Source organism: Eretmochelys imbricata, chromosome 14 (genome assembly GCF_965152235.1).
Source record: "Eretmochelys imbricata isolate rEreImb1 chromosome 14, rEreImb1.hap1, whole genome shotgun sequence".
NCBI lineage: Eukaryota > Metazoa > Chordata > Testudines > Cheloniidae > Eretmochelys > Eretmochelys imbricata.
In genome coordinates, this window is record NC_135585.1 from 8612277 (window position 1) to 8634659 (window position 22383).

The 22383-nt window shown below is 40.4% G+C and overlaps 1 protein-coding gene across 3 annotated transcripts in view; it reads left to right on the forward strand.

Moving 5' to 3' along the window:
• The window catches only part of SMURF2 (SMAD specific E3 ubiquitin protein ligase 2), a 96407-nt gene that overhangs the window by 66713 nt on the left and 7311 nt on the right, over positions 1-22383 (forward strand). For 2 of the 3 annotated variants that reach the window (XR_013347857.1, XM_077833027.1), the window contains exons 10-18: positions 2609-2767; positions 3003-3068; positions 9177-9381; positions 11767-11870; positions 13772-13886; positions 14314-14492; positions 15074-15211; positions 15443-15563; positions 17385-17586. Coding sequence is in view for 2 of the 3 variants with exons in the window: in XM_077833027.1 (XP_077689153.1) it covers positions 2609-2767; positions 3003-3068; positions 9177-9381; positions 11767-11870; positions 13772-13886; positions 14314-14492; positions 15074-15211; positions 15443-15563; positions 17385-17586 (1289 nt within the window). In the remaining variant the exon portion in view is untranslated. The remainder of the gene's footprint in view (positions 1-2608; positions 2768-3002; positions 3069-9176; positions 9382-11766; positions 11871-13771; positions 13887-14313; positions 14493-15073; positions 15212-15442; positions 15564-17384; positions 17587-22383) is intronic. The other variant, XM_077833028.1, reaches the window with a different exon arrangement.

A 22383-nucleotide genomic window follows, 5' to 3' on the forward strand; every position in this document is an offset into this window, starting at 1 on the left:
TGTAACTAGGACAGGGGTTCTCAAACTGGGGGTCGGCCTCTACCCTAAACCCCGCTTTGCCTCCAGCATTTATAATGGAGTTAAATATATAAAAGTGTTTTAAACTTATTTGGGGGGGGGGGGGGTCGCACTCAGAGGCTTGCTATGTGAAAGGGGTCACCAGTACAAAAGTTTGAGAACCACTGAACTAGGAGTAATGAATTAATTAAGCGGGAAAAGAGATCACGAAAATATTCCATACATCGATGAGATGTACTAAATTCTGGAATGGTCTCCCAAGGGAAATGGGGAAGCCCAATTTTCTTGACATATTTGAAACTAGATTATGTACTAGAAAAATGTGCTGGGCAGAATAAATTCTGCCTTTTCAGGGAGATGGCGAGGCTAATCCAATACATCTTTCCATCTCCACTTTCCAGAAGATTGAGGTTTACTGTCCCACTCATTAAACATGTCCCTGTCTGTAAAGAGAGAGAATATTGTTAGTTTAAAAAAAAAAAATCCTTGTTAACGCACTGGAAGCTCTTTAAGATTATTACCTCCTAAAATCTGCAGATGCTAATGTAAAAATGGCATATACAGCCCTAAATTGGCAGCCAGCCCTGAGACTTATAAGAAACTTAACAATTTTGTGGTTGGCTGCTGCTCATGTTTCTTCCCATGTAAATGGATGTTGGATTGCCAGAAGTGAGTAAGGTACTTCAAACCATAGTTTGAAGAATAAAAATTAAAGGTTTTAATGAAAAAGTGACACGTTTGCTGTGTGATATACTACTCATGAGACAAGAAAAATACCTTTCTTGTGACATTGTCCTGAATCTTTGGTGACTATGGAGAAGATTTTCTAAAACACAAAAGGCAATTAAGCAGCTGACGCGAAATTGTCAACTGCCATTTGTGCCTTGGAAAGTGTGATGCAGGGGAAGATTTTCTGTCATTTTATGTGGGCAATATATTCTCTATCTTGCTGCGTAGAACTGCTCTCCATTTTGTATGTGGGGACTTTTTAAAAAAATACACCTTAATTTATCCACACTTTTTGTGCCTCAGATAATTGAAGTTGCAAATGAGAGCATATTGACATTTAGTTGTTTGTGGGTGTGGTCAGGTGGCTTTACATCTACTTCCATCATTTTGCCCTGTCATTATTTACAGCTACAGACTGTTGATGCAAGAAAGGAGGGTTTAGAAATTATACCTGTAGCCTATATAAGTACACTGCCTCTCTCTTAAACAGATCATCCTCATTTTGGTTGTTCATGTTGGGGATGGGGAAGGAAACCCAAATTCTAGAGTGGTGGCAGAATACAACAACACTTATATTCACCTACTTTTGTATTTAATAGATTTAATTAAGAGCAGCACACACTTCTCAAACTGTAATTATAATGTAAACGATAGAAGCTGCTGTGTGATAGCAAGAGGTCAGTGGATTTGCAAATTAACAATTTCGAAAAATTGATTTATTAAAATGTTTTGGACAAAAATTATTTGCTTGGTATTTATTGCTCCACCTAAAAAGGTGAGCTACTAAAAAGATTTCCTTTCACTATACTTATTGTAATCTTCTAAATTCTTTCATATATCCTGTGTTAAAATACTATTTTGTAACTGTTTACAATGACGCTACTCTTTTGTGAATCAAAAGCAGAACTGCTATTCTTCATATCCTACAACAGGACTGCACAAAGGGTATAGTGGGGTTGACTGTTTTCTACATTAGTTGAAGACTGCCATTGTTACAAACTGGTAGAGAATTGGGGCACTGGTCCTTTTACAAAAGATGCCAAACGTTTAAAGATGCAGCATAATAATTTGCTCTGTAAAAAGTCATAATTATGTATTTGAGGCCAAATTGCTTCATGAGTTACATATGCCCTACTTCTAAAGATGTTAACAGAAGTTGAGCTAGAATACCTAAAGGTTGTCAGGGAGAAGGGAGGTTTTTTATTCCTCAGAGAAATGCTATGCAGTTTTTAAAAACCACTGTATTCATCTTAAATAAATTAACCTGCAAATGCTACTTGCATTCATCTGACTTTAATAGAGATTACCTGAGACCACTTAATTGTTTACGTAAAATACTAGTTAAAGAGCTTTTCTTGCATCTAACTGTTTGTTTTTTAAAACAGTCAAAAATGGCTTTTGGTTTGGGCAGATATCCATGCATAAATCTTCATGGAAAATGTAACTAATCAGAAACGTGGTTTTGTTTTGTAGGAGTTTTTTAAATGTGATTGAGTGGCTTAAATGATTAATATTATTTTTAAAACAGTTTATTGTCAAAACTGGCGCAACTCCTGTTGGCAAATATGGTGGCAGCTTTTATTTTTGTTTTAAGTCTGTATTAAATTAGTATCTGATTGTTATTTTGTAAAAATGAAGATTATGTAATAACTGCTTTTCCAACGCGTGTGTAGTCGGGTGTGTATATTTTCATTTTCTTTGGTAGGCTTGTACCTTGGGAGTAGAGATTCCAGCTGAACAGATTAAGTTTCTGAAACAATACATTTTCTCAGACTTCATGGAATTGTTCTGTTACATTTACACTTGTTTGGCTCAGAAGCCAAATGCTGAGGTATTTTTTATTTTATATTTGTTTTTGCAGGGATCTTAGCAACATCAATTGTGAAGAGCTTGGTCCACTGCCTCCTGGATGGGAGATCCGTAATACAGCAACAGGCAGAGTTTATTTTGTCGACCATAACAACAGAACGACACAGTTTACAGATCCGCGGCTGTCTGCTAATTTGCACTTAGTTTTAAAGTAAGTTTGAAAAGTGTACAACGCATATTAATTTTAATATTAGAACAAGAGGGTGACTCTTGTGAGAATGCTTGTTATAAGCCAAGGTGCATTCTGTCATTCTGTGTTATGTAAACTCTCTTCAATAGTATTTGCCCTTTAATTAACATGCTGCAGGCATCTGTGTGTATAACATAGTATATATGAGAGCTTTGATTACTATATAAATATTTTCATCTCTACCACCCTTCAACAGGGGCGTGGCCACTGTGATGTCATGGGGGGGCAGGTGCCGTCCCATGGAAGAGATCTGCCACCCCAGGTGAGATATTGTATAACAGTGGCATTTATCCAGGGACAGTAGAAGCGTTGCCTGCTGTACCTTTTTACATTGTCTTCAGATTTTAACGTTTTAATCTATGGGGTAACAAACTGATTAAAAAAAAATTAGATTACATATTTTGTTGTCATTAAAATGAAAAATTGATGCATTGGGCCAGGGAGCAAGTAGCTAGGTATCCTTCCACAGTTTGTCCAGCTCTCTAATAAAGACAATTAGAAACGTTCTGAACATAAAGAACCACTCATTGGAAATGGAGCTACTACTAAACACAGAGAATAATAGTAAGAGTATTTATGATGTGCACTAGGGAAGATACCCCAGCATTTTGAATCTTAAGCAAAACCTAAATCTGGGTATTTTCAGATACTGCCTTTTTATTATTATTAAATAAACATTAAGGAATTCTGGCTGTCATTTTCATTCCTGATGTACTCATTTTGCGTTGGAGGTGTTTCTATATCACTATATGCGGAAACCAAAAACAGTACAAATGTTTTTGTCTAGACACAGCTATTGTCTTGTCCAGACATTGCTGGAATTTTGACTCTGTTGTTTCTCACACTAACAACTTTTTAAGACCTTTGTTTCGGGAAACACCTGCATAGCATTAACTAGGTTGTGAATCGAAGAAACAATGAAGAGCTGGATGAACAGAAAGCCATATGCAGTCAGCATAAGGAGGTGCTAGGGAGGGATGGCAATAAGTTTCCTTAAAGGGAGTCAGGGTATGTCTACAATTAAACTGCTACAGCAGCACAGCTTCAGTGTAGACACTACCTATGCCGACAGAAGAGGTTCTCCCATTGGCATAGGTAATCCACTTCCCCAAGAGGCAGTAGCTAGGTCGATGGAAGAATTCTTCCTTTGACCTAGCGTTGCCTACGTAGAGGGTTAGGTGAGCATAGCTATGTCTTGGGGAGGGGGGGGATTTTTAGCTATGCCAATAGAAGTTCCCAGTAGACCGGCCTTCAGTCCTTGGGAAGTGAAGCCAAGAAGAGTATGTCAGGAGCCAGCAAGTAGAAGAATCAAATTAGGCTCTGAAAATCTCCAGAAAAGCTTTTTATGTAACTCGTGCCATCACCTAAAAGTTGGCTAGCTGGTTTGGGAAAATGGCTTTTGTATGAACAATCCATATCTGGAATCTAGTGAACTGAGAGAATTTGCCATCTAAACATGAGAAAAAAATATTTAAAAAACAATGTTTTGAAGACCATATTTTTGAGTGTTACAGGCATTTTATGAAAGTCTTCATAGTCCAGGTTGATGGCTTCTTTTTATGAACCATGTACCTTTTTTTCTGAACTGTGTTTAGATTCCTTGTCTCCTTAGCTGCCTGCTGGCATGGAAACTGAATTTACCAGTGATATTTTAGGAGCCTGCACACATCCAACACACAGAAGAGATTAATTTTAAATATTTTTAATTGGATATTTTAACCAAAAATTCTCTTTATAACCATAAGATTTTTATATTTGTAGAAAATTCAATTCTTCGGAGTATATTTTTAAAAAAGAATATTCTGGTTAGCACAGCCTCTGTTTAGTTGCCATTTCGTAGATATTTACAAAATAACTATGACATGGTGGTTTGCATGACATTTTATTGTACTTACAATGGAGCTAGCTTTGCATCAGAAAAATCCAGTTTGACTTGCAAACTTCAGAACCATTTTACACTTCTTCAGGCTGTAAGACCTATAACAACATGCTTAAGTTTTTCATTTGTACATCTGTCTTTCATTAGAAAAGGATTTTAGAAATTCAACCAACGGTGTCTGCAGGCTGATAAATCTTCTGTCATGTTTGTTCTTTTATTGTACCAGACAGGATATGTGAAAGTGATTCTCTCTCCGTGCCCCCCTTCCTGCGGGGGGGAGAAGAGAGCATTTGCTCTGAAGTAAAAACACGTTGTTTGCCTTAGGCCTGAAAGATTTTGTAAATTATCTGAAAAATAAAATAATATTGTTTAAGAGGAGATGGGTGGATTATAATTCTAAATCCAAAAATATAACCTAGGGTTCAAGACAGATGACACTGACTTTTCCGTTGAGCAGAGATGCCATTTTGCCCCGATGCCATTATATATAGCTACCTAATTCTGTTTAAAATTTAAATATTGGCCCAGAGTTACTGATAGTTTTCAAAGCTGAATGAGTTAAATAAATGCTTCATTGAGGATATTACTTTAGAAGTGTAGTTGAGCAATTTTCTGGTGACACAAACGTTGAAAAATAACTGAAAATGAGGAGGAAACAAATAGCAAAATACCAGCATCAACAGTTCAGTAATGGTAAAATAATGTTTTTATTATTTTAAGTACTGCAAACTATTTAGCAAATACACCTGTACCCTGATATAACATGAATTTGGATAGAACGCGGTAAAGCAGCACTCTGGAGGGCGGGGCTGCGCGCTCCGGCCGATCAGTGCGTGTGGCTCTGACACGCTGCTCTGAGCGGCGTGTTAAGGGTGCCGGTGGGGGGCCTGAGGGGTTGGATAAGGGGCAGAGGGTTTCGGGGGGCAGTCAGGGGACAGGGAGAAGGGGGGGTTGGATGGTTCGGAGGTTCTGGGGGTGGGGCGGTCAGGGAACGGGGGTGTTGGATAGGGCGTGGGAGTCCCAGGAGGCCTGTTGGGGCGGGGCAGTCAGGAGACAGGGAGAAGGGGGGTTGGGTAGGGGGTGGGGTCTTGGGGGTGATTAGGGATAGGGGGGGTCTATGGAGGTCAGGAAACTAGGAGCAGGGGGGCTTAGATACAGGGTGGGGTTTTGGGAGGGGTGGTTAGTGGCAGGGGGGTCTCTGGAGGGGGTAGTCAGGGGACAAGGAGCGGAGGGGGGTTGGCTGGGGCGGGGATTCTGAGGGGTCAGTCAGGGCGGGAAGTGACTATTAATAACAGAAGTGCTCGAGGCCAAAGCAAGTTCAGTATGACACGGTTTCACCTATAACGCGCTAAGTTTTTTTTGGTCCTGAGGCCCATGTCGTATTGGGGTAGAGATGTACTTCATTGTGATTTGGTTTTGGTGTGATTCAGCTAATACTATTTTATTTTTCTCCGTCCAGTCCTGCTGCTATTTTAAAGAGCTGTAATTTGATGCATAGTTCTTAAATGCATGGTGATTTCACAGATTACTTACTTTTCCTTTAAGACTGAGATTAATTGGCTTTGTATCTACAGGACTAGTATCTTTAGTACAGTATATTGTATTACCTTGTCTGGTAGGCCTAATACAAGGGATGTTTTTACTGGCTTGCCCTTGTGGAATTAGAATGTGCAGGAAATGAAAGAATTATTTCCTTTTAACTTCAGCATCATCAAGAGTTATCCTCAAGTATATGGAGTTTATATTGTTGTTAAACATGAATCTATTGTCATATGTCTCATCATGAGTGGGAGGATAGTGTTAGATATAAGTCACGGGTGCATTAGAAATACATAGCCCTAATGATGTAGGGTTGGATTCAGGAGCTATGTGGGGACTTTGCTTCAAGGGCCATTTGGAGGTGGACCTTTAGGGCTGGTCTATACTAGATGATTAAGTTGACGCAGCTACGTTGCTTGGCGATGTGATAAATTCATACTCCTGAGCGATGCAGTAAAACTCACAAGTCCCTGTGTAGACAGTGCTAAGTTGATGATAGAATTCTTCCATCAACATAGCTACTGCCTCTTGTGGAGTGGGTTGGCTGTGCCAACGGGAGATCCCCTCCTGATGGTATAATGAGCATCCATACTGAAGCACTACAGCAGTGAACCTCACCACTATAGCGTTTTAAGTGTAGACAAGCTCATAGAAATGATTGTCTCAGTTTCTTGGGAAAGAATGGAGAGAGAAGTAGAATGTCTTACACTTCAGCTCTGAGTAGCACTGAGATGTTGGTTGTCTGCCTCATTATATCATTTTATTGCCTTTTTTTAGGATAGTGGTTTTAAGATAACTGTAGCTCATTGTAAGTAAAACCAACAATGGTCACTTTACAGAGGTATTTTTAGAGTTTAAATTTAATTTTCCCTCACCCCAAATAACTGCTCCTGGAGATTTCTCTGATATCTGCTTCTTGCGAAATCTTAGGTGAAGCAGTTTGCAGTTTATTCTGAGAGATTTGCAATGGCAGAAGGGGGAGGAAAAATTCCACTGATACCTGCTTCCTGACCAGCAGATTATTAATAAGTTCTGTGTCCTAAGTATTGGTGGTAGAACTGAATTTAATTCCATTATCCCCTCCTTAGAGCCTGTGGAATAAAAGCAAATATTAACATTAAAACTCTAATTTTTGTTTTAGTGATTTAGAATGTGCCCTATTGCAGTGTTTCTCAAACTGTGGCAGCCTGGACCACCTTGTAATTGTTGTTGGTCTGCAGTGACCTTTCTGGTCCCAGTTTTCCTCCTTGTTTCACCCTGCTAAATTGCATTAAAAGAAAGGGTTCTGTAATAACAGAATGGCTACTGAAACCCTGGAGCAAGCTGGGACTTTCACTTTTAACTGCCAACGCTGAATGTTTCAGTGGTGAAAACTTGCTGGAAATGAATTCTGGTTGGCCATTGTTCACAGGGAGCTTTCTAGGAGATCATGTTCAAAACGGTCAACAGACAAAAATATTTTCAGGTCTAAAATTATGCATGATTCTGTTTAGAATGTTTGGTGTATGAGGTTTGAGATATCATTAATAACATTCAACTGAAAAAACACACCTTGAATTCTAACCTTCATTATACAGTACTGTACATTCAATGTACTATCTTCTGTGTTCCACATGAGACTTTTTGCTGGACAGCTTAAGTAAAGTGTACCTTTTTTACACCATTGTGCTAGGTCATTGTTTCCCGGATGATGGGTCAACAGGACATGGGAAGATTCTAAGCAGGTCGCAGGCATAGTGCAGAGGGGGAGCCCAGCTCGCACTCACCCTGCAGCTGCTGCTTCTTTCCTGCGGGGCTGGGCCTGACTCCCCACTCCAGACATGGCCTGCCATGATAGGTTACAGCATCACTGAGGTTTGGGTTGGCCACCCCACTTTCATGACAGAAGAGTGGTACTGTGGCCCTGTGAGCCAAGCCACAGTGCCCAGAGTGGGGAACTGGGCCCAGCCCAGTGGGATGGGAACTGCCACTGTCGGGTGAGTGCAGGGCAGGCTCGGTCTCTGTCCCACTCCCCCATGCCCACAGGTCCTCCCCTCTGCACTGGGCTGCAATTAGGGTTGCGGTGCTGGGGTGCAGGGTGATGCTGTGGGTGATCAGTGCCCCCTCGGTAGGGTGAGGAGGAGGGGGCAGAAGAGGACGCTGGCCTATGGTTTTGCTGCCCTCCTTCTTCCCATGAATTTGGACCTTGGTTGTGTTGCAAAAAAAGGATGAAATGCAGTTGGTGGGTCACCTTATTAAAAAGTTTAGGAACCACTGATCTAGCTCAAACAATATCCACTTATTGTGTGCAAGATGGACACTTTCACATGTCTGTAGCTTTATAAAATCTCCTAGAATTGGTAGTAAAACTACATGATTATCTGTGCCAATTAGTTACATGTGAACTCCCTACATTCCTGTGGCCCAGACTAGTCCAGGTACAAGGGACAAGGTCCTTGCCAAGCTGCCAATACAAACATCTTTTTGTAAGCTTACTCTTTTTCAGACAAGCCATTTAAAACAGACTGTGGTATTGACTGTAGATTAGAGGCGTAGTATTTGGCATATCCCCTGAATTTTAAAATGGAGGGAGGTAAAACATGCAAAGGAAATATGGAAATGGTATCTGAGAAATTCAGTGTCAGCAGCTCAGTGGTAAAACTGTATAGATAATGCTTTATTATATAGTGCTATAACCTTTTACGTACTTCATAGAATAGCATTAATGGAAATAACAAACCCTGAAACCAACTACTTGCCAAGAAAGACAGAAGCATGTGTCTTTGGTCAGGATAAGGTCTCTGGATTCTTTTTCTTTTTATTGAAACTGGACATTTTTAAAACATAATTACAATAAGTAACCATGTGCAATTGAAACTAGTTTTGTTGTAAATACTAAAATTTAAAAAATATCTGAGAGGGAAATAGAGGCATGTGACTTGCGTTTCTGAAAATAGCTCTGTTTATTTCTAGCCGTCAGAACCAACTTAAAGATCATCATCAGCAACAGCAGGTAGTATCGTTGTGCCAGCTTCCAGATGAAGCAGAATGTCTGACTGTGCCAAGGTATAAGCGAGACCTAGTGCAGAAACTCAAGATTCTGAGGCAAGAATTGTCGCAGCACCAGCCCCAAGCTGGCCACTGTCGTATTGAAGTCTCCAGAGAAGAGATTTTTGAGGTAATCTGAAGATAAGGAAATTCTACCCATTTTTAAGTGATGGGAGAGGGAGAGTAGGGGAGGGAACTTTTCCGAGAGGTGGTGATGGTATATTCTGGGGTAAGGGTTCAGGAGAGTGTATAGATAATCACCGATCCTAGATGGGATGTGATTCTCTTCCAGTAAAGAAATGAAAAGGGAGGGGCAGTTGTTTAGGAGAGGGGAGAGTGTAGATTGAAAATTTATATCTTTTTTTTTTTAAATAAATATAACAGGTAAATAACTTCATATAGCATTCATCTTCAATATTTTAATTACACAGTATGTATCTCAAATACACATTTTCGTTTAGATTTTTGAAAATCAGACATTTTAAAATCATGAATTCTCAAGGCTGATGACTGACAGGAGACACCCAAAGTGCAGTGTTCTCGCTGGAATTTTGCAACATTGTTTTGCTGAATTAATCATATGCAGTTGTAATTCTTTGGCTCCCCTCCACCGCAACCTTCTCGCTTCACACTCAACTTCCAAGCCTCTACATTGTGGTCACCATTTTTCCATCCAAGTAGGATTGGATGAGTCTTTCCTTTGAAGACTTGCTCATCTCGTTTAATTAGCTGTGGGGGCTGCTGTGCAGTAATCAGACATGCAAAGTCACAAATTTATCATGAGTGACGCGATTTCTAAGTAAAATTAAGCCGCACTCACGATCTTGTGATAGAACTCTCAAATGTCAGGATTTATTTATTTTATTTATTTGCTTAAAAAATAAAATAAAAATAAAAATCCTGACATTTGAGAGCTCTATCGCAAGATCCTGAGTGAAGCTTAATTTTACTTAGAAATTGCTGTCAGCCAACAGCTTCCTCTCCCCAGGGCGCTCCCTGTACGAGAAAGGTACGTTTTTAGCCTGTGTGGTTACAGAGGAAAGGTTGAAAATGTGACCTTAAAGTCTCAGAAACCAGTATGGAAATAGAGAACCCACATTTCTCATGATTTTTAAGCCAATGGACTTCTTTTAATCTCATGATATTTTGGGGTCTGACTCATGATTTTCTAATAGCAAGGGTTGGCAACGCTGAATGCAAGCTGGAGTTCCTTGGAGGCTGCGTGCTAGTGAACAGGGGATCATGACATTGTTCTCAAACAGAAACTATACATTTAATTCCCAGTTCTTCATTCCTCCTACCTCTCTGTTCTTCGGTTTCTTTATCCACACATTTTCTTCCGGTAGTGCCTGGGAGTTACCCGATAGAGGTGTAACTCTAGCTTTCCCAGTAGCAGGGGGCACCCAATGCTTGCAATACTTGATATTCCTTAATGCTCCCATGAAGGTTTGTTTTTGTACCTACCCTTAACAGATTGTCCATGTTTTGTCCTCTTAGACAGGAGAAATGAGCCCTTATCTAGCACTTTCAATCTCCAAAGCAGTTTACTGACAATTATAGCTTTTAATTACTTCAGAAGTATAGAAGGACAAAACAAAGAGAAACGATCCCTGCACATAAGCAATTTAAGGATCCATGGCTTTTCTAGCGTATCTATTCTTTTATTTGACAAGTAATGTTATGTTGGTAGAAAACATAGTAGCCTTAGAAATGGTGGTTAATAACTGAAAGGACACCGTCTGGTTTAGGTACTGAGAGTCAAATGATTTATCCTAACAAATAGTATATAAATCCATGATATGCCCACACCTTGAATACTGCGTACGGATGTGGTCTTATCTCAAAAAAGATATACTGGCATTAGAAAAGGTTCAGAGAAGGGCAACTAAAATGATTAAGGGTTTGGAACAGGTCCCATGTGAGGAGAGAGTAAAGAGGCTAGGGCTTTTCAGCTTGGAAAAGAGGAGACTAAGGGGGGAATATGACTGAGATATATAAAATCCATGAGTGGTGTGGAGAAAGTGAAGAGGGAAAAGTTATTTACTTGTTCCCATAATATAAGAACTAGGGGCCGCCAAATGAAATTAATGGGCAGCAGGTTTAAAACAAATAAAAGGAAGTTCTTCTTCACACGGCGCACAGTCAACCTGTGGAACTCCTTGCCTGAGGAGGTTGTGAAGGCTAGGACTATAACAGGGTTTAAAAGAGAACTGGATAAATTCATGGAGGTTAAGTCCATTAATGGCTATTAGCCAGGATGAGAAAGGAATGGTGTCCCTCTGTTTGTCAGAGGGTGGAGATGGATGGCAGGAGAGAGATCACTTGATCATTGCCTGTTAGGTTCACTCCCTCTGGGGCACCTGGCGTTGGCCACTGTCAGCAGACAGGATACTTGGCTGGATGGACCTTTGGTCTGGCCCAGTATGGCCATTCTTATGTTCTTACGTTATGTTCTAGTAGTAGGATATCTATCCATAAACAGCAATGAATATGACAGTAGATGGTGTGATTGCAGGAGTCTTACAGGCAAGTCATGAAGATGAGACCTAAGGATCTGTGGAAGCGATTAATGATAAAATTTCGTGGAGAAGAAGGCCTTGATTATGGAGGGGTTGCCAGGTATGCTAGAAAACATGACCTAAATTATACACTGTATTCTGAATCCTAAAGCTATCTTGTTCCTAAGTACTGTGTTTTTTAAGTCTTTTTTTTTTTTTTAATGTGTGTTCCACTAATAACTTGTACGTCAAAATTGTCTCTCTCAGTTTTCTGGTGTTTCTATAGAGTAGAAAATATACCCCAACGTAGGAATTAATATCTTGTAAGTAAATCTGCAAGATTATTGCAGATCTTAACATAGATGCATTTTAAATGTGACACATGTTTCTAGTAACTCCAGTGAAGATGTAGTTGTTTTTTTCCCTCTGGTTACTGAAGCTTAGATATCTGAGAGTTTACACCATTAAGGACTGACTCCACCTTGTGGTACATTTTGGGTAAGAAAAGTAAGTCTAATGTTGTTGTTTCCAAAGAAAAACCTTGACTAGGATTTAAAGTCAAATGTTAGCAGTTACTAGAGTAGGGAAGTAAAGCCTATTTTAATTTTTCACTTGTTAAAAAAACTTTTTTTCTGCTGGTAGCAAATGTTTCGGTTTAAACATCATTTAAAACGGTTTTGATATAACAGCTACAATTATTTTAACATATGAAGTCCTTGTTGCTACTGTAAAATAGCCTAGATGCTACTGTAATACAGTCAAAAATATTAATATGTCCATCTTGCTGGATTATGGATGTGTGACCTGTGAATGAAATAAGCTGTCGGATAGAAGTTAACGTATTTATTGTGGTAAATAGCACTTTTATGTTAAATTCTAAAAAATACATAAGTAGTGAGAGTTACAACTTTCATTTATTCTTAAGCATCCATCTGCCCCCCAAAATTGAGGAGTATTTCTTTGGCATCTCTAGGTGCTGTATGGCAGGTTGTCGTAATGAAAGACACAAGGCAACTCTTTTATTGAACATATCTTTAGACCCCTGCGTGGGTACAAAATTTGTATCTGCATCTGATTCGCGATCCGCAAAAATGTTCCGCAGATATCTACATCCATGGATATAAAGCATATATCCGTGGAGTTGCAGGGCTCTACGTAACTTTACTTGATTTTTGCATAATGACACTATAGTGTGTTTGCTTCATGTAACATCCCATCCGTGGAGAATAACTTCTCATTTAATCATTACTGTTACAACAATCTAATGTTTTGTTGACTTAATTTCAGCTGATTGTTCAGTTATAACAAAAATGTTTCAAAACTAGAAATAAGAGATGCAGTAAGGTGTCATTTTCCATGCTTCTGCTAGTGTTTTCTAGCGCTACTTCTGGTTGGCATACCCTGGACAATCAGCTAAGGAGCAGCATGAAAAATTATGGTTGTTCCCTTCTGCCCCTTAAGCCAATATTTACCAATCAGTACAAACTTATTTAACACTTCAAATTGAAGCCTTTAATGTAAATGTCCTTCAGGTAATGGATACGTTCAGCAGAGTATCTATCATACAGCAGCATCTGAAGAAATGGTGTTTTACCCACGAAAGCTTATGCCCCAATAAATCTGTTAGTCTTTAAGGTGCCACCAGACTCCTTGTTTTTTTTGTGGATACAGACTAACACGGCTACCCCCTGATACTATACAGCAGTGTTGTATCGTGAGTAAAATATACAAAATACAACCTTGTCTTAAATGTGTAATGCCTAAAGAAGGGGAAGCAACCAGAAACTATTGAGATTAAGTTGAAGAAAAAGCTTGGAGAGCTGAGAAACCAGCCAGTTTTCAAGTACTGTATGTTTACTGGGCAAGTAAAAGTAATTTCTGCTTTCTGTCCTGTTTGTAGCTTAACTGTGTATTGATCGCTGTAAATATTTACAGTTGAAAACCTAAATTTTTGCACAACTTCTCAACATAGAAATGTATTTGTCTGAAACATGCAGTAAAATAATTATTTTTTTTCCCCAGGGAATGGCTTTACCTGTTGTCTCATGAAATGCTGAATCCATATTATGGCCTCTTCCAGTATTCACGAGATGATATCTATACGCTGCAAATCAACCCAGACTCTGCAGTTAACCCGGTACATATTATGACAAATTTACAGAACTCATTCTTTCTGTGACCTAGGAAATTCATCTTCAAATAAGCATGAGGAATGCCTTAGACTTAGGAGTCTAATTCTCACATTATCATTGCTAGAAATTGGATTTGTGTAATGGCATGACCCCTTTGTATTTAGAATTAATCAAAGAAAAATACCAAATATTTCTCCTTAATTTTGGTGCCAGATGTTTGAATTGCGTTAAGGAAAGCATGAATAAAAGTTGCTTCTGTGCTGAGTAATAGGATCTCTGAATTGTTGCCAACCAAGTTCTGAAAGTGTGACAACAAAAAAACCTAGGAGCTTTTTGATTGCAAAGTCTTAATTCTGAAATTTGAAATTCTGTAATTACTCTCTCTGGAAGTCTGATTTCGTTGAATACATTTGTTTTTGCTTTTAATTCCAGGAACACTTATCATATTTCCATTTTGTTGGACGGATTATGGGGATGGCTGTGTTTCATGGACATTATATTGATGGGGGCTTCACATTGCCTTTCTATAAGCAATTGCTAGGGAAGCCAATTACTCTTGATGACATGGAATTGGTTGACCCAGATCTTCATAACAGCTTAGTCTGGATACTGTATGTATTGCACATTTAATAATTATGACATTTTAAAATTCTGTTAGAATTAATACAAATGATCTGTGTTCCTAAATCCAGTTAGAATTAAATTAAAAGTAAAGTATGTTCTATGCTCCTGCTGCTGTCTAAGGTAGATTTACAGTATATTTTTCTAGTGTTCATAGTAAACAAAAGCTTTTTAAAAAATTGAGTATTTCAGCTTTCTAGAGGCATGGACATGTGTCGTGAATGTAATTTTGAACATGGAATGAAAGAACTTTTGATTCACTGGGCTTATGGCTGTTTAATTTGTCAGAAATTGTAACTTAGCTTTTCTATTTACTGATTATGTAAACCATTAAATAGCTGCAACATGTTGCTAAAAGTGTTGCATCAAAAGGTTTGATAGTGTTCCAAAATATAATTCAAGAATAATAAAAAAGTAGTAGGTTTTCTTGTGTTATGCTTATTATCAGTATTTTGAAACCAAATCTGATTATAAAATTATATTGAGGTGTCTGTCATAAGTTTTTATGAATGCAATACATTTGCAGAGTATGTCTTCTCCACTGAACCATTTGTTTATTTCCCTCCACAAGAGAGAATGATATTACAGGCGTCTTGGACCATACGTTCTGTGTGGAACACAATGCTTATGGGGAAATTATTCAACATGAACTGAAACCCAATGGCAAAAGCATCCCTGTCACAGAGGAAAATAAAAAAGAATATGTCAGGTATTAAATAATCATACACCTATTTTTCAAACGAAGCTTCTCTTTTAGTTTCCTCCATGAGAGATTTTGGCTTGTTGGAACTTATTGCCAGTGCCACATTTATCTAAGCACTAGCACAGTAGTTTAATTGTGTTGTGTTGCTGTCAGTAAGTTTAGGTTTTGGCTGGGTAAAGTGCAGGGTTATTGTGTTTTGAATATATTTTTTCACAAAACAAATTTGCACTTTTGCAGGCTTTATGTAAACTGGCGATTTTTACGAGGAATTGAAGCTCAGTTTCTAGCACTGCAGAAGGGATTTAATGAAGTAATCCCACAACATCTGCTGAAGACATTTGATGAGAAGGAGTTAGAGGTCAGTACACTAATGTTACATTATGTCGTCAAGTGTAACAATAAAAGGCTGATGCATTCTTCTGAGACTAAACAATGTGCTAAGTTGCATCCCCAGTGCTTCTGGGGTTTTGCAGGTGCAGTATTACAAGCACCACAGTTAAACACAAAAGGTCATCCAGGCCTTGGAATTTTGAGGTTGATCTTCTACAGAATCAGTAGCTGGGTTTGTCAACTTGAAGCATTCTCTCTCTCATGTGGTTTGTATTGTTTAACTCTGTTCAGTAGAGTGTATACACACAGGTTTGGGCTTATGTTTTTGTTAATCTTGGGAGTGACTGAATAGGGTGCTTCTAGTGACTGTAGAAGTAGCCACTTCCTTTATTTCAGTCCATCCTGATAGGACATGTAGTATGGATCCCTCTCTTGTACCTTGGTTCAGTTGGTTTTCTATTCCGAAGTATCTACAGTCACCTCATATTGGTCCAGAGCGTCCTCTGTAGTGGAGGTGGCAGTGTATTACCCTTAAAGAAACACTGCCACGGAGTGCTCTACTAAATGTAAAGATCCAGCGCCTGAAATACCGTATTGCCCTGGACAAATGCAGCTGGTTCCTAAAGTCCGTTTTTAAAAACGGACATCTAATATAGAATCCATATCTGGGATTTTTCTCTCTATCAGTCCTGCAGTGATGGCCCACAACCACAGAGCCATTGTATGTGTTTCGGTTTAGAAAATGGCTAAAGTGTGAATTATCCACATTTCCTGTGTTTCTGTTTGTAAAGTTATTGTGATCCTGGAATATATTATGATTGCTTGTCTGTTTTCCCAGTGAGCAGTCTCATACAGTAAATTCAGAATAGTTTTATATATGCCTCATGAGAACTGGGAACAAAGCATTCTCTGTCAAGAGGATCTGGCTTCTAGAGGAACCAGCTTCCAGAGGAGATTAGGCAAATCCAGAGCTTGACTCTTTCAGAAATACTGCAAAACCTTCTTCTTTGAAATAGGCCTTTCCACCCTCACAACAATGACATGCACAACACTGACACTCCCCTCTGCCCAAAGACAACCATTTCCGCCCCAAAATAAAAACATTACAAATGCATGTAGGGGCTTTATTCAAAAAAGGAAGACGTGCCAGAGACTCCATGAAGTTCACTAGGGACTTGGCTGTTGCTATTGATTTTTCAACAGAAGGCATTCAGATATAATGGTGATAAAACCCTTAGATACACATTCACAGTGCACAGTTTTTATTTAAGCTCTGACAAAATTGGGGATGGATGTTATGACAAAATTAAAACAAAGTCCAAGATACGTTTTACTTGTGCATTTGTCTTGTAAATGTGTTTAATCTGATTTGTACAAGACGTGTGGAGATGACTGCAATAAAAAGTTACATTAAGAGGGGAAAAAACAGAATTAGTTAAATTCTGAGAACCAAACTATACCCCCCAGCTACTCATAAGAAACTCCTCTTGAACTCAGTGGCCTCAATGCAACATCTGAATGCAGAATTTGACCCATAAAGTGTACATCTGGAAACACAAGACACTTTCAAGCTCTCTAAATTATCTTTACCATACAACTTTTGGATATTGGCTGCTGTGTTTGAAATGAAGTTTAAATATGATACCTTGAAAATGGATTCATGGTATGACATTGCTTACTACAGAATAAAATGATATAATTGTGTGTGCCTTTAAACAAGAGAGAGAGCCTGTAACTTTCCATTTGCACTGAAATCTATAGGTATTTTTTTAAACATGCGTTGTATTTTGATGCTTAGATGTAATGTCACTTATTTCTATTGACAACTGATGTATACAATTATTAACAGCTCATCATTTGTGGACTTGGAAAGATTGATGTTAATGATTGGAAGGCAAATACTAGGTTAAAACACTGTACTCCAGACAGCAACATTGTGAAATGGTTCTGGAAAGCTGTGGAGCTCTTCGATGAAGAGAGGAGAGCACGATTGCTCCAGTTTGTGACCGGCTCATCCAGAGTTCCTCTTCAGGGTTTTAAAGCATTACAAGGTAAAAATTTGATGGGAACCAACTTAAAATGGATCCATTTGGGGAAAGAAATACCACATCACAGAAACCTTGCATAAAAATAAGATTATTGATTTGTAATGACACCTTTTTAAAAAAAAAAAAAAAAAAAAAAAGGGTGGGTGGGTGGGTGGGTGGGTGGGGGTTTCAGTGGTCTTGATTAGCTGTTTTCAGTATCATTTACCAGTTACTCTTCTCTCCTGTCCCATAACCTTGTGACTCTCCGCTGTAACCTGCCCTATTCTTTCACTCAGCAAAGCGCTTCATTCTCTAGTCTTCTCTAATTGTAGAGAACTCTGGACATCAGAGACTTGTATGTGATTTTCCTGGCTGGTTTTTTTCTGGCAGCCTGTTTTGTAATATTCACTTTATTACAATCCCTCACCGCCTTTGCAGCTGTCCACAATTCACTCCATGCCAGGAAAGCCAACAACTTTGCGACTATAACAGGTGTGAGAGAGACTCTTGACTTCTTGGAAGGTGCCACATGGTGGTGAGCAGGCTAGGAAAAGAGAGAATCTACCTCATTATCCAACTGCCTTTGGAACTCTGATAGACTATCTACCTTCCTGCAGCAACCGTTCTAACTTTGTCATCCATGCTGCTGGGTGAACAGAATCAGAGGCAATCAGTTCAGGCCTCTGTGGTCCCCCTGTTTGTTCTCTCAAGATGGAGGAAAGTGTCGAAGAGAACACGCTCACCAAATAGAAGTATTTTCTTTACTGGTAGAAAGGCTGGATTCCAACTGAGCAAAAACCTTGTGATTGCCAGTTGCCACTTACAAAAGCCAGGGGATCTGGAAAACAAATATCCCCACCCAGCCTTCTCACACTCACATAGGGCCTATGTAGTCTTTTGGGTTCCTAAGATGGCATAGGTCCCCTGCAGTACTAAGATTTCATTAATGGGCTTTAGTACCCGTTAGCAGAATGCAGTACTCCACTGAGTGCTAATGCATATTGGAGGAGCTCTACGCTATGTTGCATATTTAAATGGCAACATGAAAAGCATAAGCAGAGGTGGCAGCCCCACACTCATTTAGGTGCTTTCTTTCCTATGATTAACTCACTGTATGACCCACGAGATACTTCCCTTGTTTAATGTTCTGTTAGTGACCCCTATTACTGCCATGGCTAACTTAACCTGCGGGTTAAATCCTTAACATGAGCTAGAATTTTGCAGCACATACTGGACCCTAGTGTCTGGGAAGGGCCATACAACCACCAGTGCCCAGTGGGGCCTTGGCTATCACAGAAGTTGTACCACTTTAGCTATATTGGTATAGTTGTAGTTGTACGACCCCTGAGGTCAAATCTAAAGTAGAAGCAGTCTCCCAGCATAGCTATACAAGTGTACTATGCTGACGAAAGTGCTGCTAACGTGGATGCAGCTAATACTGGCAAAGCTGTAGCTTTTAGAGATATAACTTATTCAGTCATCACCCTGAGTGGAGTAAGCTGCACTGGTAGCAGGGCAGTTCTTCAAGTTGTTGTTCCTATGGGTGCATTCGCCGTAGGCTGCGCGTGCGCTGGTGCACTCTCGAGTGTAGATTTTAGTTAAGTGTGCTCTATACATCCTGGTCCTCTGGGGCAAGGTATATAGGGAGGGGTGGACCCGCCAAGGCTCCAGTTACTTCTCAACTGCCCCTGGCTTGAAACAAAGCATAGCAGAGTGTGCTGTTAGCTTCTCCATTACTGCCTTCTTAAGAAAGTAAGTATTTTATTTATGTATTCCTCATTTTATTTGTTTTCTATTTGTTGTAGCTGAAGTTGGTGCTTCAGGAGGCCTGAACCCTGGCTGCCTTTCTTTGCAGACCTTCCAGCCCTCAGCTGTTGTTGTCTGCAGCCTCCCTGCTTGGGTTATGCCAAAGACCCTGGACTTCAAACCCTGCCAGGCCTGCCACAGGTCGTCTTCCTCCCCACAGTGAGGGACATTCCAGCTGTCTCAGAGTAGAGTCCCATGTCTACTCTAAGTGCAAGGTCTGCACTGGATTTCAAAGCAGATTTCGCAAGCTGAGGGAGGATGGGATGGAGTGCTCTGCTGTCTGAAACCTGCAGGATTTGACTCTCCTCCCTGGCACAATGGCCTTAGTCACTCAGGCTGCAGCAGTGACTTCCAGAGACCATGGAGCAGCTTCAGAACTGAAGCACTCTTAAGACATAGAAAATTCATTCCCTGGGGAGAGTCTCCAAGTTACCTCTTAGGAGAGAGAGCAAGGTGACTGGTATGGGTACTGCTGAGGCTTCTGTGACACCCCACCCCCAGTACCAAGCTACCAGTACCCACCAAAAAAAACTTCTCTTATGCCTCATGCTAAGAAGTCTTCTAACAAACTGCACCAAGCACCTCCATAGTTGGCCAGGGAACTGGAGACATCCAGACACAATGACTTCTCCAGGAACAGGCATTCCTAAGAAGCCTTGTTCAACTATGCTTTGGTACTGCCCTCTTCTGGACACAGCCACAAAGAATACACGGACTTTACCTCTGTAGTGTACTCTTGGAGTTCATGGACCATACTTTTGCACAGTCCCAGGTACCATCTCAGGTTCCTATTGAGCACTGTCCAGTTTTCTCTCCCATGAAGACTTCTTAGTTACAGAAAAGCCAGGATCTCCCCTCCTAAGGAATACCCAGAGGGGACCCTCCCCAGTACCATTCACAACCAGAGCTTCCTTCTATTATCCTGGATCCCAGCACACAATCTTGACCTCCGGTACCAGCCCCTATGAACCCCCAGTAACTATCCAGCCCCACCATACCTATGCTTGGGACTCTCCATTGGACACAGGAGAGGATAACTCCTCAGATTCAGAGGTTTCAGACTAGGATTCTACCATTCTTTCCATTCTAACCGCCCTCTGGAGATATTTCCCAAGGAGGAGATCACGGAAACAGCAGACATTCATGTCGTCCCTGGCAGGATCATCCTCTTCCTTTGCTTATACACCACTACAGTGGACTTTTTGGAACACATGGACTCTGTAGAGTGACCAGTATTATAGGGTACCCTCCAGAAAGCCCACTGTAGTGTTGCATAAGGAACGGAAGAGGATGGTCCTGTCCTGGATGACATGAATGTTTGCTGCTTCTTTGATCTCCTGCTCGGAACCCTGGGGATCTATACGCCTTCCACAAAGAAATGACTTACCAAATCTGATTGCTTAGCATTCTTGACTTTTTCAATACCAGACCTATACAGACCTGCAGAAGCCTCCAGAAAGAGGTCCAGATCTTACAAGAAGACGCCTTCCTTGATGGTGACCTCCCAGTCTGCATCATCTTCCAAAAAGCCATTTTGACAGCTAGGTCATGAACTGCCTTCTCTGGATCTCATGTGCATGAAACTACTTTACATTCACCTTTTGGGGACCATCTCTCATTTTCAACCTGCCTGGGAGCTCATCGCATCAGACAGATCGATCCTACAGGTGGTTTCAATCTTTTTTGCTCTTAGGGGTGATTGAGACAGTTACCCTGAATTCACTGGAAGAGGATTCTAATTCAGGTACTTCCTGATTCCCAAAAGGAAAGAGGATGGAAGCTGGTCCAAGACCTCAGGACTCTGAATACCTTTATCCTTTTGCAGCATTTCAGGATGACTACTCTAGCAACGATAATTCCATCCTTTAGATCCCAGACTGGTTTGTCACACTTTCATATAGCTATGCACCTGTCTCACAGACTCTTCCTACAGTTAGGTATTAGCACAGAGAATTACTAGTATCCTGTCCTCCCCTTCAGCCTTTCAGATGCTTCAAAAAAATCTGTATAAAGGTCCACTCTGTTGCAGCTCACATGCATCATTGGGGAATAACTCTTTCCCTATCTGGACAGTTGGCTCAAGGGTTACTCCTTCCTCAAGGTCCAGCCAATGACCAACAAGGCCCATGTCTCATTTCACCTCCCTGTGCCTTTGTCTAGAGTTGGTAAAATCTACTCTAGTGCTGATAAAGAGCATAGACTTCAGTGGAGCCCCTCTGCACTTCTCAACCTACTTACCTATGTACAGGTTAACCCCAGTGGCCTTCCTTATCTCCATGCTACAGTAGATCCCACAATCCATAGCAAGTGCTTGCCTGCAGTTCTTAGGCCACACATCAGCCTACATGTTTGTGACATCCTATGCAAGACTACTCCTTTTGATGGACTGTTAAAACCGCCAACAAAGTCTTTCCAAGCGAGTGATCTTACCACAGCATTCTTGACTCCAACTGGTAGAAGGATCCTTTCACAGTTAGTGTGGGAGTTCCATTTTCATGGCTGCACCCATCAAGGGTCATCTCTACATATGCCTCCCTGCTGGGTTGGGTTGCCCATCTCCAAGACACCGCAGCCCAGGGTAAATGGACTCCTCAAGAAGAATCTCTCCATAGTAACGTTTTTTGAACTCTGTGTAGTTCGCTACGCATGCCAATACATTCTTTGCAACTGGGAGGACAACTCAGTCAAGGTAATGCTGGACAACAGAGTGGGAATATACTACATAAATTGTCAAGGGGGAGCAAGATCCTAATCCTTATGCACAGAATCACTAAGACTGCAGAACTAGTGCATATCCCACTGCACAGACAACAGTCTACCTTCCAGGCCTGCAAAACGCTGTTGCAAATTCTCTGAGCAGACACTTTCAAAACCATGAGAGGGGACTCAGCAACTTGGTCTTTCAGCTTATTTGCCAGTCCTGGGGCCTTCCAGAGCTCGATCTCTCCTGGGACTCTCTCCTGGGCCAGTGCAAAATGCCAACAATTCTGCTTGTGGAGTGGGAAGGAGGGGGTA